Source organism: Plectropomus leopardus, chromosome 17 (assembly GCF_026936395.1).
Source record: "Plectropomus leopardus strain MGB_pleo_1.0 chromosome 17, ASM2693639v1, whole genome shotgun sequence".
Taxonomy (NCBI): Eukaryota; Metazoa; Chordata; class Actinopteri; order Perciformes; family Serranidae; genus Plectropomus; species Plectropomus leopardus.
In genome coordinates, this window is record NC_142192.1 from 6481910 (window position 1) to 6502552 (window position 20643).

The 20643-nt window shown below is 38.5% G+C and overlaps 1 protein-coding gene across 3 annotated transcripts in view; it reads right to left on the reverse strand.

Moving 5' to 3' along the window:
- The window catches only part of trappc9 (trafficking protein particle complex subunit 9), a 250147-nt gene that overhangs the window by 140447 nt on the left and 89057 nt on the right, over positions 1-20643 (reverse strand). For all 3 annotated transcript variants that reach the window (XM_042506370.2, XM_042506368.2, XM_042506369.2), the window contains one exon: positions 19374-19492. In XM_042506370.2, coding sequence (XP_042362304.1) covers positions 19374-19492 — 119 coding nt within the window. The remainder of the gene's footprint in view (positions 1-19373; positions 19493-20643) is intronic.

Consider the following 20643-nt stretch of genomic DNA (forward strand, 5'->3'; position numbering starts at 1 on the left):
TAATCTTTGTTTGTATAGTACATTTCAAACCAAAAACTGCACGTCAAAGCCCTTTACATACAAAAAAGTAAACGCCTAAACGCATACACTGCACTCGATCACATTTATTTAATCGTGGGAAGACAAAAAAATGATGAATATTCTGTTAATTGTGCAGCCCGAAGTCACAATACAATACTACTGCGATTTGAAACATTTTGCAATGTGCTGGGTATTAACAATTGATGGTAAAGCAGTATTGCAGTTGATATTAACATATTTTAGTAGGCTAACCAAAAGTGTCATTTGGATTTTCATTATTAATAGTTTATATTTTAAAAAATGTTATGTGTTGTTTTTTGTATTTTTTTTTTAAATGAGAAACCTCAAAGCAGGTGATTGAACATGCAGTGTCTGAATCACACCGATTTTCCCATTTTTCAGACTTTTTATCTAGGCTATTATTCATAATTTTATGTGTGACAGGGGATTCAATTCGAATTCCACAAGATAAGAGAAATCCCCTGTAGCGAGTGATTCCTATAAACAGACACCTGAAACATGTTGCACTCAGCCACATCCCCCATGGTGCAAATCAGAACACAAACCCAGCCTGGACTTTTATTAGTTAGTCCGTTTTCTTCATTTTTCTTTTCCTTTCAATGTCAACTATATATTTTTTGTTGTTAATTATTAAGTTTCAGTATTGTTGATTTTAACAAATGCTACAACAAATCATTTTAGTATATCATATATATCATATACTGTATGCAAATTTGCTGTCATGAATGGCACTAGAATATTCTTTATGGACCTGCTTGATAAAGTGCTACACACTGCACACCTGTACTCTGATATTTTCTGCGCTTTAATTAGCAGAGGTTGACCACATAGAATCACACAAACATGTTTTATTCATGTTGTGCTGGTCTGTTTCGATTTCATTATACACTCCCCGCCAGGAGACACATCTAAATTAAAAAAAAAAAATGTCTGTGAGGCAGCGTTAATATTAATGCCTTTTGTTGATTCTTACCGTTGAAAACATGCATACTGATTATTCTTTTACAATCACCTAAAACTGGCAGGTTTCTGATGTGAATGATACACATTATATTCATTTCATACTCATACATCCAGTGACCAAATCAGCACCAGGCTGCTGGAAAATAACATCAACTTTCAACACATGCGACACACAGTAAACAGTTCCAGGAAAAATCACAACCCAATTAAAACTTCTCTTTCCTCTTTGGCTCAGTGAAACCCTTTAGGACTACCACTCCCTCTCTGTATCCTCATACATCAGCAGCAGGTTACCAGGAAAACAGCTGTGTTCAGCATGTGCAAATATTTAAAGCCACAGTTCCCCCTGTTGGTTAAAACACCAGGGTCATCAAAACCCCACATTATCATGGTCTTGTTAAAACCTCACCTTGTCCCACTGTCACATCTGAATACTGATGTCAACCTCTGCATACACTTCACACTATGGATGGTGAAGATAAAACCTCAATCAATTCATTGAATTTTATAAATTGACTGATCAAAAATATTTTTATGAGGTATGCACGATAATATCGGCACGTCATCGGTATCAACAGATATTCGCTTAAAAATGAATAATTGGCTAACGTGCTGATTTCTGCAGATATTCCAAAGCTCCTTTTTTTGACAAGCTAAACATATGCAAAACATCAACCCTAAGTTGAAGTATTTTTCTTATTTTGCACAATGAATGAATGTTACATACATTGAAAAGCATTGCATTGCTGGTGGGCCATCATGATAAGAGCATGCATAATATGACATTTATTCCACTACAGAAGAGACCTGATGATCTCTTAAATTAGGCAGGGAAAAAAGTGGATATATTGATACTGATTATTGGCCAAATTAGTTTTTATATATCAACATATTAGCATATTAGATATCTGCAAAAACTCCAGTATTGTGCATCCCTAATCTTCATAGACAATATGTTGGCATTATTTAAGGACCCACAGGCATAACATTAGTTATATAAAAACAGATAATATGTAATATAAAGGCTGATCTATTACCAATTTTGTATTTTAATTGATTAAGGACAGAATAATTTGTAAAGCAAATTCTTATAAATTGATTCTTTAATCCAAAAGGATGTTTGTGCCTAATTTGGGAAAGGTTCCTCAAAGTGTTTTTGAGATATTGTGTTCAAGAGAATGAAACAGATGTCATGTCAAAGTAACCTTGACCTTTGACCACCAAAATCTAATCAGTTCATTGTTGAGTGCAAGTGAATGTTTGAGCCAAAGAAAGAAAGAAGCTCAAGGTGTATTTCACAAGAATTAGAAAGATGAGGTCCCAGTGGCCTTGACCTTTGACCTATGACCACTAAAATCCAAAATCAAAGTTGACGTTTTGCTGGCACGGATGCATAAAAAGAATTGTTCAAATCAGAGCATCAGAGGCTGACTTTTAGTAAAAAAAAAAAATCTCATTATGCAACTCATTTCAGTCAGACTTTCAGTCACACTTCCAGAGATTATTCAAATGTTTGCAACACAACAAATCCACTAAAAAAATGAATCTCCAAATATTTTATTTCAGACAGCTCTGCAAAGCCACAGAGACTAAACAACTGCTCAAGTGCCTCTTTACTGCAGTGTGTTATTGCAGAGTGAAGCTGCGCGGCATTAAAAGATACATTTCAATTAATATCTTCACATTAACAAAAATCAACAACAGGCAAAGAGAACAGAGCCAGTTAGACTGAAAACAAGCACACTCTTTCACGTCTGCTGTTGGTTGGTTCAGCTGTAATAAGGGGACAACATGCAGAGAAATGCTGTTAAACCTCGGTCCAAACTTTCCCACCACAACAGAGCCATATTCCTCTGTCTAATGCTCTTTCACCAAACTCAACAGAAGGCAATACAAAATTTTATATGGGAGGATTTTTGGACACATGGAGACAGCCAAAGGTGTCATTAAGAGACTTTTTGGTAGCCTTGTTTGGTTGTTTTTGTACTGTACTGAATGCAATCAGTTAACAAGCACATAACACAACTGTCCTTAAAATAAAGGGTTGAACTCTAATGAGAAGCTTCAACCTTTGTTAAAGTTAAGCAAGTATCTCACATGCAGACATATAAACACTGACTAAGAATCGAACTCAAAGTATTGCAGCAAACCTGCCTTGTAAAATACCGCACTGTCTGACAGGTTGATTTTACTTTAAAAAATATAACCAATAATCTTGGAAAATATGAGTAAATATTACTACAAATCCTTATTGATGTTTACTTTAAAATCCAAGTCTTAAGTTTACTTAAAATTTAGTTATATTTAATTAATTTTGTGAAGTTGCTGCAACTTAAAATTACAAGTTTAATTAAATCAATCTTTCTAGGTTTTAGCAACTTAAGTAAACCAAGTTTACTGTGCTGTATATTTGTATTCTGCTTGTTGCAAACTAGTCAATATGTATATATTGTATTTTCTTAAACATGTTAATAAAACAGAACTTGTAGATCTCCTAACTTGATCATTAGCAAAATCCTCTTTATCATTATCAATTTAAGTCAGACTAACTCAGTTTACTGAAGTTGCTAACACTTAGAGAGAACAAGGTCTTTTCACTTGTCACTTTTAAGTTGCAGCAACTTCACAAAATCACATTAATATAACAAAATAAAAAGTAAACTTAAATTTAGATATAAACTAAATATAACTTAAACAAAATATATATGCATATATGTATATGTAGTTAAACCTAATGACTATTTATAAAGTAAACATAATTTAATAGTTAACAGTTAACAGTTGTTTTAGCTACCTTTTGTTATGGTTGTACGATTCCACGATTCACACTAAATATTGACTTTCTTCTGACTTTTTTGGTGTTTGGTGTTTTTCTGTATTCTTTGTTTATATCTTAATAAAGAGACTGAATAATGTATAGATACATATCCACATTACAGCTTTGCTAAAACAACAAATCTATGTTGGCCTAAGACTTTCTCAACTATCAAATTTACAGTGTAGTACTGTGACATGTATATTTGAAAACTGCTACCACTATTGGAGTTGCAAAGTGTTTAAATTACAAAGTCTGAATGTACACTACGTACATGCCTTGTGCATGGTTGGTGAGGCAGGTGGTGACACATGTAATGGAAACCCAGGTGTGTCTGCTCGGCGCATATAAACACCTCCTGTGAATCGTCACAATAAAAGCACCATCTGATCCAGAATAATCTGATTTCTTTTCTGAGTGTTGACTAATTCACTTACATGTGGTTCAATCTGATTAGACGTTGTGAGTCATGAAGGGGAAGGGAAGTGGATGAATGACTGCACTACATTTTGTCAAAGGAGAGCGGCATCTGTCCAAGATGAAAACTGGCTACTGCACGTGCGCGCGCACACACACACACACGGACAGACACACACGTGGCGTTCTCTGTTCATGTGTGATCAGAGGTAGACAGGGCACCCACGGGTGCCTCCGACACGAAACGGCTGCTCTTTCATGTAACCACTGTGGTGCTGTGCAGGTGTCACACCATTTACCAGCTGGAGCGACTACAGGAAGACGCCGCACATCACCCCTGGCCCCCTACTGCTGCTCTTATAGTACATCAACATCCAGTCAACCATGGAGATGTGAAGTCAGCTTCAAAGATGGGACTAGTAGAGCTTAAAGCTAGAGGCTCCAAAGCCTGGAAAAAAATGATAAATTACATCGGGATGCATTAGCAGAAATGCAAACACACACATCTTTAAACTTAGATGTACACACACACACACACACACACACACACACATATATACAACAATGACCTGTCAGATGAAAAAGCAGGTATACTTGGATGGCTGAAACGTGCTGGCATATAAACGCCCTGCTCAGGGTGACTGCTGTGCAGCTGAAGGTGATCTGATCGACACCGGTTCAGCCATCATGCGCGGCAGCATATGGAGCCACACTTGGCCCCGCTCGCTGGATTTCACACATGGATTCAAGTCCAGTAAGCATGATGAAATGCTTGATTCTCTACTAATTTCACCCGCTGGGCTTGCATACACCAGCAGTTCCAGGAAAAAAACAAAACACACACACACACACAAATGCAGAAGCCGACAAACAGAACTTTCTGACCTTCTGGGGGTGGGACTGAATTTTACACTACGGCTCATTTATTTGATCTTTGTAGGTTGTTGTTCTGAGTTATTTTTGGACCTGTATAGTGAACATTTAGTCTTTCAAGCAGAGAGACTGGAAACTATCTCTAATCACTGTGGGAGTTTATTTTTCCAATTTATAAAGTACATTTTAACTTCTGACCTAAAATTTAAAGAATAGAGCTGTTGTGTTTCAGAAAAAAAGCAGATATGAGCCAAATTTGAACTGTTATAGGTTTAAAGGGACAGTTAAACCAAAACCAAAAAGACAAATATTTCCTCTTAGCTTTAGTGCTTTTTATCTATCTAGGACCTTTTGTTATGAGTTGCTGAGCGTTGGAGGTATCAGCCATAGAGATGTCTGTCTTCTCTCCAATATAAGAGAACTACATAGCACTCGGCTTGTGGTGCTCAAAGCACCAAAAAATATATTTCAAAATCTCAGCAGCAATGTCTTTACTCAAGTTACTCAAGATAATCCACAGACCTTGTTGTGAGCAGTTTCATGTAGAAACTATTAACCGCTGAGCAAAAACCGCCAACTATATCACGGCGCAGAAGAAGCGTGCATCTACTTAAAGATGAGAGACTCATGGTCATGACAGCGCGAGATGTAAAGATTAAAGGCGACCTCGTCAGCTGACGAGAAGAGTTAGCTTGCTCAGTGGTACAAGGCGAGTTAGCAGTAGACTCGCTTCCTTCGGCGCAGTGATACGTTATATCACCCACCTGCTGTTCACTGCAGCCTTTATATAATGTAGCCTTGACATAAAAATACACAAAAATAGAACTGTTTGGGTGTTGGTTTTATTTGGTGGTGAACTGGTGGAAGTGGCACAGTGTGGATGAATGAAAAAATAAAAACAGTCTATTTTGGATGGTAAGGTCTTACTTTAATGTAGAAAATGTAATAATATTACTCAAATTCATATTAGTAACACGTTATATCACTTGTTATAGGGTGGTGAAGTAATGAGTTCTAAAAGGTGGAAGTCCGTTAGCCTCTTAGCACTCCCGGTTCCCTTGTCTTAAAGTCTATGGGTTTTTTGAATGGGTTTTCGGTAAAATGCCTTAAATAAGGTCTGTGGTTAACACAGACTAAAGATACTGAGAAGTTTTGTTCTGCAACATAAAATAAGTCCGCTCATACCCAATTTTTGAACTTTTAAGGTCACTCGTCTTAAAAAAGGTGGTTGCAAACAAATGGCTAAATGGGACCACAGTGTTCGTCGGGGACGTTTAGTGTCATCACAGAGGACACAGAAACTCATTGAACCCACTTGTCCGCCTTTACAGCTTTACAGAGTCGCACTTGTAGATTTATCTGTTTATACTATTTTTTGATCGTGTTTTAACGTGTTTTTACAATGTTTGTAGTGGTGACGTTTAATAAGTGCAAGCACGAGGTAGTTCTTGTATAGCCTAACAATAGCTTTTTGCTTCTGGCGATTTCATGTAAGCTTCAAAACACACAAAAGTGGTGTTCATCTGTGAAGATTATCATGCTGAACAAAACTTGTAAGTCTCATAAAGTTGTGTTCGCCATAGAGCTTATTTTTGGCGATAACCAAAAATCCCATAAAAAATTCCCATAAGGTTTTTGACTAGGGAACCAGTGCGAAGCTTACTTCCTGGTTGGCCTACAAAACTGCGTCCTCCCTTCACCACTCTATTGCAAAAATTATTACTGTAAGGCATTATTTTGTAACTTGTAATACCAACCCTTATAAATGATGTCATCTATCAGTGACTTACAGTTTTGGTCTGGGAGGCAGACATCATCTCCATATTTAATAGTAGACTTAAGATTTTCTTCTTTAATAAAGCTTTTAGATAGGGCTGGCTTAGGCTTGCCTTGGACCAGCCCCTAGTGAGGATTATATAGGCCTGGTCTACCGGGGGACTTTCTCTGATACACTGAGCTCCTGTCTCTTTCTCTCTCTGTTTCCATTGGCAAAAATTGATGTCTTATTATTGCATATCACTAACTTGGCTTCTGGACAAGAGGGGTTTTTTTTTGCTCGTCTTGCGAACCCCCTAGATCGAAGTTCATCTGGATCATGGGTCATGGTTGGGCTGCTTCTGTGGTCCTGCCTTATATCTTCTACTACTGCTACAATTATTATTACAATTACAATTATTTATAAGTCATACTTCTGCTATTATTATACACTTATGCGTATTAATGTCAAATACATATATTATCATATATTAATATATATTAATATAATTTTATCATAGTGTAATTTTATTATGTCAATCTGTTCCATATACTACATACTATATTTATTGCACATCCTTCCATCCTAGGAGAAGGATCCCTTCTAAGTTGCTTTTTCTTTTCTTTTGAGGCTTCAGACATGTTTTGCCTCTGTTAAATGTTTTTTAGGGATTTTTTCCTCATCCACTGTGTCCATAGACAGAGGTATGTTGTAAAGACCTCTGAGGCAAATAATGATGTGGGATATTAGACTTTATAAATACACTTTCATTGAAAGGAATTGCCATTTTCCACCTGCAACATAATCTATAAAAATCGATTTCCTTGAAAAATTTAACCCCACTATACATTTCAGTGAGATGATAAAATATTAACACCCATTGCATTATATAATACATACACAATAATTCAAAAGCCAAAGTTTATATTTCAGTACTTTCTTTGAACAAGGACAGCCCTCTGAAGAGATCTCACTGAAGTCTAAAGAGCCACGAGGCAAACCAACTGTTGCTCTCCCGATTGGCCTGTCTCGCCGCAGCTCATAAAAAGCTGCCTGGGAGCCCAGACAGAGCTGTGTATTTTACATGAGCAGTAATTAGGAAGACGAATACAAAACTCGCTTATCCCCGGGGTTAGGGTCTTAATGGACCAGATCATTTGGCCATCAGTTAGAGAGAGGAGGCCTGCGGAGCCACATCACAGCGTTAGCGCTGACGGAGCGGTGACAGGTCATCAGGGACAAGACGAACGGCGCTGACTTGTCTTCTCTGTCTTTTATAGATGAGTACATCCAGGAGCTAAAAGCTAAATAAGGGGACTGTCGCTGCCAGGATGAGGTGCCCCCCCCGCCTGTTGCAAGTACAGCCGAAAAATTAGCTTTAGAGCCGCATGCTGACTTGCTGCCAACACTATGACTGCAAGGCGGGCCTGCAGGTTTGCTGACTCTCACAGGAAATCAAGCACACCCTTTCACAATTTGCTCAAATATTAACAGTCGTCATACGAGAGTTTAATTTGATGATACCCAGCACCGACAGGAAATGCTAATCTCGAGGCAAATAATCACAAGCAAAATAAAAGCCTCGCATGCAAATCACATCATGCAACATTTGAGTGAGTTCTGCAGGAAGAATTAAACACTGTATTATCATGAATGTCATGAAAACCCTGCTTGAGAAAGAATGGAGCAGGTAATTACATTTGGGCTTATCCGACTACTACCCCCGAGTATGGAAGAGCCAGCAGCGGGGCTCGCAGCATCTCTGTAGGTGAGCGATAGGACGAGGTATGGAAGCAGATGTCTGCGGAGACAGAATGAAACGAGCGTCTTCTCATATGTGACTCACATGCAAGCTGCAAAAAAAAAAAGAAAAAACTGCAAATCCCCGTGGATACCAAAATGAGCTCCACAGTGACACATCCCCCACCCTAAAACCCCATCCGTCTTCTTCTTCCTCGTCACTGATGTTTCCCCCTGTCATCTATCACAGCAGCATGAGGGATATGCTTCATGTTGTAGCCTGAAAACAACATGCATCCATATACAGATAGAGTGAAGTCGGGAGAGGGCACAGCTGTGGTTTGCAGCTGTGGTTTCAAGCTCCAATCAGTGAGTGCCGTGCATTGCGGCCAGGTAAATTAAGCACTCGAGAGATTAAACGGCTTGTAGGAATAAAAAATGTTGGCAAACAGCCGGTAACTGTAGCTGTGCTGGGCGTGTTGGTTTTCTGTGTGTGTGTGTGTGTGTGTCTCTGATGATGATTATGCCTTTTGATTAGTCTTTAATTATCTCCCAATCCACAACTCCTCTCTGAAGCCACCTCTAGGCTAACACACACACTATGAAAAGGAAAACTTTCCAAGACCTGACGCCAAAATCTAAAATTAGACATACAGATTGACAGATAGCAGCATGCAAAACCGTGATCCCTAGAGGATGGATGGGATATTCTGTCCCATTGTCACCCCACCCATAGCATCAGTTGCAGCTTCAATATCAATCAATCATGTCAATCAATCATTTCAATCATTTTATTGTCGTATGGAATTTAACAAGGTACAACGGCAGTGAAATGTGATCCTATCAGCTTTTTAACTTGTGCGCTGTAATTTAATCCCTTTTTTTGTGTCTTGCCACTTTATAATTTTCAATTTTTCTGGTGGTAATTTTGAGATTGGTAAATCAATTCAGTATTTTAAAAGAAATCTCTGAAGCTCTTCCTAGAACCTAGATTTAGGAGCCATGTACAATTCCAAATACTCAAAAGACCTGTTAAAACTATGATGGCGCTACAGGGCAGCTGTGAAGTCCCTTGTTTATGCCATCTTTGCATTTTAATACAGAACCAAACAAGAGCAGCGTTATTCCACTCTAATTTAAGATAGCATGCCGGCACCATGGAAGAAAAAAGGTGTGACGTTTACCAAAACAGTGTCTGCCTCTGGTGTGATTAGGGCTGAACTTATTGATTTTTTTTCTCGATTAATCTAACAATTATTTTTTCGATAAGTTAACTTATCTAACCACTAATTTATTGATTACTCTAAAGATTACTTTTTATTGCTCGATTAATATACCAACTAATTTACCCCCAAATAAATACCAAACCCATGTCTCACTAATCTTTAAATATTTTATTCATTTTATAATAATAATAACATTATAATATTTTTCTGAAAAATTCTGGAGCAGAAAATCACAAAATACTCGGGCTCAAAAGCATTGCAGTGACACATACATCGACTTAATTACTATAAAAGCAACCATTTCCCTGAACTGGAGAATCAGTAGCTTATCTTTTCTTAAGTACTTGACTCAGAACCTAAGTGGTTATCACATGGATTTATTTAATCCCTGGAATAATATGCAGGTAATACAATAGCTGATAGGATAAACATATTTTTGCATCAGTGTGTGGAAAGAAAGAAAGCTGAAATGATTCACAGACTGTAACAACAGTCTGTAACATTAGTTAAAGCTGTTCTCTCACTTATGCATGGCGGTTAAGGTAAACAGGAAATATAAAACATTGCTGTTTTGCTGCCATCTTGACAAAGCGCTCAGGGACGCTTTTGCTTCAGGTGTGTGTGCATAGCAGCAGAATTCCTGTGATAAGCCAGTTTAGCCACAGCCTTAGTGGGTGATCATGCATCCCGCTGCGCGTGACCGCTCCAAAAACACCTTGGAAGTGCATCTAAAAAACAGCTGGGAGCACCTGTGGAGCGGGGCTGCGTGCACGAGGCCAAAAGTTACACTGACAAGCGGTGCGACTCCGTGCCTTGAACTAAAAAATTTGAAAATATTTAAACTTTTAAGTGCACCCAAAACCGCCAGAAAAACATATCATGCAGGAGCAAGAGAGGAGTGCCCGACAGGCACGCTGTACTGTACACTTCTCTGGCGAGGCGTCTCCGTGTGATCGATGAATCACACCAGTCCTACGTGTGACATATACATACGTAAGTGTCGGCAGCACTTCATAACACTAACAATAGTATAACATGCCAGAAACAATGATTTACTGTCTCTGTTATATGCCAGCTGACCTCGTCTTCCTCAAAGACTAAGGAGCCCCCCAATTTCATTGTTTTGCCAATTTACGGGCATTTTTGCTGTTCTTCTTTGAGTTAGCTGCTAACTGCTGCTTTTCAAATCTCAGGTGGTGGGTCGCGCGCATAACACATCGTCATAACAGCGAGAGGCGGGACTTCTCTGCCCTCCCATTCCACAATTGTACCTTTTATACAGAACAGTGGGTCGGCACGACAACGCAATATTACCTCCTTGAACAGGCACCGTAAAAGCTGATATTATCTCAAAGATACTTGTGGCAGGTATTAAAAGATTTGCATCTCAATGCGGATTTCTCCATCTCCTCCTCTTGAACACGTAAACACACACAGTGCTCCTCTTCAATATCACTCCTATCTCTGTTATTTCAAAATGATGACCACAGTAAACGTGCTGACACCTGATATCAGTTCATCACTTGTCACTGTGGATGTCCACTGCTGATAGAGAGACGGATGGCGAGATGAAAAAATGGGGTTGCACCATCAACCGCTGACATCATTTTAGTGCAGAAATGACTGGGATTCAGGAATGATGCAGAAACCTGCAAACCCTGCTGTTCTCCCATGGCCATTGTATCAGCAGCCAATCAATGAAAGACAATACTCATTCAAAATGACATCAAAATGGAACTTAAAGTTGTTGCTGAAAAAGCCAAAAGAAGGAGCCGCTTTAATCCTGAGCCAAGAAAAAGAAAATCATTTGGTTGTTCAGCTGGAGTTTCACACTTGGGCAGACAGCTGTGGCAGTTATAAATATCTGTATCACGAGCTGGGATCTGTATCTGTGAAGAGAGCTGAACTGCCATCGGCCGGGCTGGGCTTCTAAAAATAGCAAGCAGGCAGGCTGGCTGGCAGGCAGCCGACGCTGCCTCTGTCTCCACTGGATTTGATTAGCCCTGAAGAAGCTCTGCCCACCCCAACAACCCCCCAACTGCACCCCACACACTCCTCCCCGACACTGTGTGTGTGTGTGTGTGTGTGTGTGTGTGTGTGTGTGTGTGTGTGTGGCAGTATGTCTTGTCTCCAGGCCAGGTTTCTTTCTCACTGCACACAACCACAGACGCTCTTCTTATCTGAAGGAAATGCTTACATCGGCTTTTTTCCAAAGTGTGATCTAATCTCCTCGCCGGCGTGTTTAAGATTAATATGTTGACATATATGCAGCGACTTCTGTTTACCGCCAATCTAAAAACAAATAAAACCTTTTTTTTTTTTTTCAAATGACGCCACAGCAACTTAGCGTTGTGTTAATCCGACACAAAGGTAACAAGAGAGAATCAAATTTGGCTCGGTTTACCTTTTTTTTTTTTCTTTTTAATCCCATGGTGGCTTGAACAAAACATCAAAGATAAATCCTTTCTAACGAGATTTTCAAAGGGGAGCTGCTTAAATCACCACCTGAATCATTTATGATTGATTATCTAAAGCTGCACTGGATCAATATTTTTATGGATGAAATGACTTTTTAATGTTAACCTTGTGGCTCAAGTTGACAATCCACAATTTTTTTTTTTTTATCACCAAACTTTGCCAGATTGTTTGAGCATCTTGTTGCAAACTGCTCTCCTCAACCCCCTCCCTGGTTTCCTTCCCTTCCCCAAGATATGAAAAATGTTTTGTTTTATTGTGAACATGCTTTATAATGACTGAAAGGGCACTGCCCCCTAATGCTGATGTTGTTGTCTCTAGTTTTTGAGCCAATAATGTTGTTAATGATGGTCATAGTTATTGTTGAATTATAACAGCAAAAAAAGAGAACTTTTCTCATCTAACAAACCAGTTGTCTGAAAGAGATGTACGTTTCTATAAATCACAAATATCTTACTTTACTACGTTTACTGCTATGTTATGTAGCAGATAAGTTGTATTGTTTCATTCTGTGAGATCAAAATTTGCAGTTTGAATGGATTTCAATGGCTCATTTTTTGCACTTAACAATGTGAATGTTACAATTTTGCTTCCACAGTTTATTTCAGACTTATTGAAGAAGCTGAGCTAGAAATTCAAAGATTAAACAAATACACACAATTATGCCAAATTTTATGCCATGTGCAAGAACACAGACAAAATGATCAAAAAGTGGGGAATGAAAAGTGTGTAAAATCCTCAGGGTTAAATGTAAAAAAAAAATTTTAAAAATAAATCATATGTCCATCACATTTTGCCGAAGCCAAACCAGGCTTCACATGACTTGATTTGTCCGATCAACAGCGCAAAAATATACAATTTCCAATTATATAAAATAGAAATAAAGCAAAAAAAATATTTGCAACTATTTGTCAATTTTCCAAGGGTCCGATAGGACCAACTGGAAGGACCTCTGAGTGTCTCTGAAAGCCACTCTGAGAGCCACTGTCAGAGATATTACTGCAGTGTCCACTCGGGTAATATCTCACCAATGACCACCTGAAATGGGACTATTTCATTTCATATTTGGCTGGGTTAAGAGGTGCACGTCATATAGAAAATTGTGCACTCCGAAAGCGCTGATGCTGGCAGGAGGAAGCCTGCTAACAGCCTGCTCTCTCTAGCACTGTTTGCACCCCAAGCGTCAGACGAACACACACGCTACATCTCTATTCGATTTCTATTTTACAATAACATAGCGTTATGAAGAGGGAGGCAAAATTGCACTGGATGCAGCTTTGCAGCAGACTAGACATTTGGCGTTATGAAGATAATCGCTGGCCGTGTCTGAGGGGGCCTGATGCTTCCTGTATCATGGCTTGAAATGCCCTCGATGACATCTGTCTGGTGAAGATAGGTTCACGGGAAGGCTGTGGAGTGCACGCCAGCCAGTATTACAGTGACTCATGGGCAATCACAGAGGTAGGATAACTGTATGCCCCCTTATTTTATTCTCTTACTCGCAGCCTGTCACTCATGTCAGCCCTCACATAAATCCCCAGCAGATGGAGTTGGGGGGTCCAAATCCCCGTAAAACTCTGCATCTGCTGCAGTCTCAGTTACGTGCACAGATACACCAATGGGGACTAGGCTTTTCTGCACACAGTCAAACCACAGCAGAGCTTGAAGCGGTGGCGCGATCCTGCTAAGGTAGGGCAGGTGGAATGAGGCACAAAGCCACGGTGATGAGGTGAAAGGACTAAAACGACAGTGTCAAAGAATTTCTGAAAGTGCCCTAACTCTCCTCGAGGGGTTGAGTCATTGAAAATGTGTAAATAATCAGCAAAACCGACACGTCCGAGCGGCCGGACCTCTTTCACCTGCGCTGGATCCATCTCACCCTGACAGTGCACACATTTCTCATGCCTGCAGGGTGTTCAAAATTTGGTGGGAGGGGGAAAAAAAACGGGTAAGATTGAGCCGTGAAAGGTCAGGGAGATAAACATGTTGAATCCTCCCGTGCTGATTACAGATCAGACGTGATTGATCGCACTCATAGTCTGCGAGCTTGACATGCCAGCGTCAAAAGAGGAGATCACATACACAAAACATGGGAAAAAAAATTACACAGGCAGTCAAAAAAAATGGCCAAATTCTAACTTGATTGGCCAGTGTAAGATTCAGATATGCAGGAAACACCCTGCCAGGTTGGCTAGCAGGTTTTCAATTTCCTGTTCATCTGTCCATTCATCCTCCCGGCCAAATTCATTTATTAGCAGCTAATACACACTCTCTCTCATTTTCTCACGCACACACTAACAAATAAACGTCCATATAGCACTAGGCCTATAAGCACTGTAACATATGCAGAGAAACAGCAGAAAAATGTAGCAGTAAGAGGACTGGGAGAAGGCACTTCCTGTTATAAATTGAATCAGGAAGAAGGCTTGTTAGGAAACTGTCTGAGGATGAAGTCGCTTTTGCCATAAATGCGACTCTATCAACACAGGAGGAGAAGACAAAGACAGGTGAGATAACAAAGAAATATGGAAGAGAAGTGTTGCTGGAACGGACTAATCAGCCTTCAAGAGACAACCAGCCAAGAAACATGAGTGTCAATATTGGATGATTCTGTAAAATCACCTCTGGAATAAGTTCCCAGATGATGTTAGCCTCGAGTCCGACCACTTCTGTCAAAGCTAAAAACGTTCCTTTTTTTTTTACACTGTCTACTTTACTCACTAATGACTGCAAATTTTACACTATTTATATATTTTATATTTTTACAATGGATTTTGTATAACTTTAAATGATCTTCTGATCTTTGCACCTCTTGTCTGCACCTACTGACGATGTTCTCAAATGTGTCCTATCAAATATCACATTCACAAAGCTGAAGTGCTTCAAATTATGCCCAATATCTATTTGTTTCATATTAAATTACAATATATCTGATTCTATTTCTAGGATAAAAACAAACAAAAACACTATAAAGACCTTTCAAATAATTGGAAAACAAATAAACAAATAAAAGAAATAAGGTGTATTTGTATTGGTTTAAATCTACCTTGTGCAATTTATGTTATTTGTATTATTGTTTTTGTTTTATGTTGTTGGTTTGGTTTTTTTTTAATTATTAATTTCTTATTGTGTACTCGAAGTTGTTTCAGACATCTTACTGAATTGATCACTTTTCTGTGTTCTTAACCTACTTGTACAATGTACTGTTTATTTTGAAAAATCATCATTTAAAAAAACACAAAAAAATCTTGTCTTCTTTTAAAAAATATATTTTAGTTTTCATTTTATTTACACATACATATGTCAAGCTACAAATGTTGACCGGATTGTAAACCATTTAAGCTAAGAGAAAAAGAACAGAAAAGGGAAAAAGACAAAAACAGAGCTGGTGGGAGAGATAATAAAAAAAGCTGCATTAGAGATTAACACAAGATTTGAGCCATTGTCCTTGTATTTTATCGAGGTAGAGTATCCACTTCTTTGCAAACAAATCTTCCCTCAAACCTAACACAATAAACGCTCTTCCTGTAGTCCATACTTTCTGTATGACATCAAGCCACTGATTCTGCTTAGAAGGTTCATGTTTATACTAACTTCTAGTTTTTGCTTTCCTAGCTGCTGTGATTTTTGTCACTTTTGTTATTTGATATTAATGGTGATTCTTAGTTTTTTATTTATTTATTTTTTTACCTTTTATATCTTATCTCTTTACTCTTTTATTGTAAGTTTTTATTTCTTCAGCAAACATCATCAAACTAAGTGCATTGCATAACTTATGATTTACTTTAACCCTTTGAAACCTGGATCGACATGCTGTGTTAAGACGCTCATAATCATGTTAACCTTTGAAACGTGAGCATATTGGTTTGACTTCTGTCAAAAACATTGTAAAATGGAATTAAATATCTCTAAAATAGCTTTAAAAAGACAGAATCATTTGAAAAATTACCAAATAACTAGGGAAAAAAAAACAAGAAACTAATTTATAATCATAATAATTAGATATTTAAAATTAAGTTACAGAATTATTATTATTAACCACTTTTCCAGGTTATTGCCTGTTTTTGTTCTTTGTAGATTTTTTGTTTAGGTAATTTTCTTGTAGATTTTTACTAATTTTTGGGCCATTTCTTTTTCAGTTACCCATTTCTTTATTCCGTGTTTTTTTTGTGAGAAATCAAGTCAATTTGCTCAGGTTTTAAAGGGTTAAATATCATTGTACATTGTCCCCCTTTCTACGTCACCATGCGTCAACTGGTTGCTGTGGGTTTGAGACAAACTGCTGAGAACAATACAGCCCCTAACAAGTATGAGTCATGCAGCTGGAAACCCAGAATACATTTACTACACTGTACAGGCAAATCAGTGCTCAGGCTTTTGTTGTAGCATGCAGTGAAATGAATCACCCTGGTGTCTACTGTATGTCCGACAGCACATCTACAAAATCAAAGGAGAAGGCGCTCATATCCTCACAACGTGTTTTTGAGCAGACTGCTGGCAGGACGAGAGTCCTTGTGTAATTGGCTTTACTTTAACCGTGGTTTCAGCACCATATATACTGCTCTGAAAGTCAGAGCTGCCATTCAAACGCTGCCTCTAATAAGCTGAACCACTGATCAAAATGCCCAGCTTGCCTTTAACAATGGCTGGCTCTTTTTTTCCCCCATCATACTGCAAACGTATTGGATATCCAACAGGTTATGCAATAAATCCAAAGGGGAAAGAATGGCTTTTTACCTGCAGTATTGGTGTGCTGCATGAGGAGAATTTGGCAGTATAGTAGAGATGCAAACTAATACTTTATCCCATTCATAGATCTCAGTCTCACACTGGGCAGGTTTCTATTAACCCTCAAATTGCGCAAATGGAAATTACGAATATAAAATACACCTAATGGAAACACATCAATATAAAAAAAACAACTCTCATTTATCGCAAAAACGTTTTTACACTTGCATGAGGTGGTATTACAGACAAAATGAAAAAAACTCTTTTTGGGTTTTTTTTTTTTAAAGTAGAATAAATTGTGTTTTTATGATTTCATTCATGGCAGCTGTGGTTCAGGTGCTAGAGCGGGTCATCCTATAACTGGAAGGTGTTTGAGTGTGTATGAATGGTTAAAAACTGGGTAGCAGGTGGCACCTTGTATGGTAGCCTCGGCCATCAGTGTATAAATGTGTGTGTGAATCGGTGAATGTGATTCACAGTGTGAAAATGAGCAAATGACTACAAAAGCGCAGGTCCACCTACCATTTAATTTTAGTCAAATGTTATTCATATTTTATTGGAAGCTTAACTTAAATAATATTTATATATTTTATGTTTTATATAAAATATATAAATATTATGTTGTATATAATATGCATAACCAATGTGAAATGGTAAAAACCTGTCACTGACTCAGCCTTCTTTGACCACGAACAGCTAAGATCCTCCTGTATTCTCTCTACCATTAGTCATCATCCTGTCAAACTCCTCTAAAGAAAGTCACAAAAGTTTGCTTTGTCTGGCAGCACATCAGAACGCTACACATCAATGCTGTTTTCTCTCCTGATGATTCACAAAGGAGAGAAAGGGGTACCTCTGTTTTTTTTGTTTTAAAGGTAAGAAAATGCAGCCACCTCACTCCCAGTTGGTGTGGCTGCTGTGCTCCGGATGACCCTCAGCAGGTAGACTCTGTCAGCCCACCCATTTCCAGTCCTCAACAAACCCTTCTCCCCTGCTGATCAGCTCAATCTACTGCATTCTCTCGCCTTTTTCCCTTCCCTGTCACACATTTTTTGTTTTCCCCTTTGCTTTCTTTGCGGTTTCACACAAACACTTTTGTTTCTCATTTCTATGCCTATGGTGGAGCTCTGAGTCCTGATTCAAAGAGCAGAGTGCATCTGTAGCCAAGGTGAGAAACCAGCCAAATAAACACTTTCTGTAGCAAAAGCAGAAGTTTGGTGGTACCTGATTCTATGGTTTTAACTTTTTGAGAAGATGTGCATGGCCTGTACACAGTGTGCTTGTTGATAAGAGAAAGAGAGCGAGAAAGAGAAAGAGAAAGTGAGGGGGTTAAATATCCCAACCTGCTCGGGCAGTATCACGGTATTATGGTATAACAGGGTATTTAAAAAAAAAACAGAAGGTATGTTTTTTTTAACACCATCATAAATACAACTGCTCCTCTTTCTTTTAAACTCATTGTATGTAGTGCACAGCATGCACCACCAGAGCTCAGTCTCCGGTCTCTGCTCGTGGAACATGCGGCTAAGCTGACACCTAGTGGTCGAGGGAGAAGTTACAGAATTGTAAACAGCTGGCAGCCAGCAGGCAGGGAGAGACCGGGAATAACAAAATGTTTTTTTACATCTAACTTGGTGAATTAAGGATTTATTTTGACCAAACTGGAGCTGGTGATTGTTGATTGTTCATTGTTTATTTTGTTTCTGTTAAGTTCGAACAAAGTGTGTTTTACGATAAGACAAGGCAATAAAGTTAACGTTAGTGTTAGCTCTGTAAAAGAGGCAGACTTGGATGGTGTAAGCTTGTATTTTTCTGCTTAAAAAGAAAAAAAGGTAAACAATAGGCAAAAACATTTAACCCCACTCAACCTTTTGCCAGACAGCTACAAAAGTTTGAAAGCAGTGTGTTTTATGAGTTTAAGCCTCATCAGTCTGCCATGATCAAGAGAAACTTGAATTAAAAAGGTCTACAGCTGTATTTCTCTGTTTACTGTTGAAATAGGTGTGAGAATATTACTTACTTTTCTTCACATTTTGTGGGTTTCTAATGTGTATTTATTAGTCTGAAAAACTGAAAGAAAGTAGTGCACTCTCCGCCTGGGGGTGTTAGTGCCGCACATTTACACCGTCATATACTGAATACCCCGGTGAAATTTCAGGAAGTAATGAAGGTATGAAGTATTACATACCAAACTGCCCAAGCCTGCTGAGATATTCATTACCTGCAGAAAAGCTGCAGTGAGAAACTTTGGTGCAAGCCAGGAAAAACAAAAACAAAAACTCCAACTGCTTGCATCTTAATCAATGACTGAGCAAAACAATAGAGTTATAAACTTTACCTTAATGTGGCAGTACTCTGCCTTGCCAGACTCACTGCCAACAGTCTTGGTCTCGGCCCTGGGTTTGAGGACTTGGCGCAGCGGACTGGAGATGGGCAGGCCCGTCACACTGATCCCATCTGAAAGACATCACACAGTATCACACAGTCAGCAAAAAGGGTGCAGAGACAACAGTATCATTAACCCTCTGGTGTCACTATGGACATTTTTGTCCATAGTGACACCAGAGGGTTAAACAACAGCTATCAGGGTATTCAGCAGTCTCCCATTGTCAGACATCAACAATTTTATGATTGTTACTGTGTGATGAATTGTTTCAATTACTCTTTAATGTTTTCACTTTCTCTCATCTGTCTTTTGTTAGTTAGTTATTCTTACGTTTCCCACACTCCCCAGAAGAGCCATGTTCCTCACAATTACTTGATCATCCCCAGCAAACAGGTCCAGGCTTAAAACTTTTGTTTAAAAATAATCAAAGGTTATTGTTGTTAAATTATATTGTATTGTATATTAATATTTCTAATTGTTTGTTGTGCTCAACTGTGTCAAATGGGTTTTAGATTGGATCTTTATTTTGGCAATCTATGGCTGTGATATGTAGAGTGCACTAAAATGACCACTTGTTAGACATCACCCCTGAACAGCGATTGTCCAATCATTTCATAGCAACTGCAACTGAGCACAGTAGGCCTGTCGGAGTTTGGAATTCTCCACAAGCAGAAACAGCATGGGTTAGTATCAAAAGAGATTGTAGGGTGCTGTTTTTTAAGCCTTTGTGTGAGGAATGTTTATGTGCTCAAATGCTACAAATGTCGCAATGGCTATTAGCTCATTAAGCTATAATGTCTGTTAGGGGTTTGCTAGCACTGAGATTACCAAACTCATCAGATATTGCTCATACTCAAATCCTTTGTACTTGTCAAAGTGAAACATATCATTTGAAAAAGATGAATTCACATTTAATTTTGTAGTGAACTACATGTAATTAAACTTGTAGTTAAACTATATATTGTTGTAGTTTGCTGGTCAATCCACCACATCCATATTAGCGTAGTGATTCAAGTGGTTAAAAAAAACTTTGTTGCCATTTCTGGCATACTTAACTGCTGAAACTACAAACAGTATGGGTCCACACAAGAGAAAAGAAAATCTTAATTTTACCATGGCTTCTTTACTTTAATTGAACACCCTTCAGCCAGCCCTGCCCTATTTTTCTTTCATCAAAAACTATAGCTGACATTTCCTGCATAATTTTGTTTCACTAATTGTC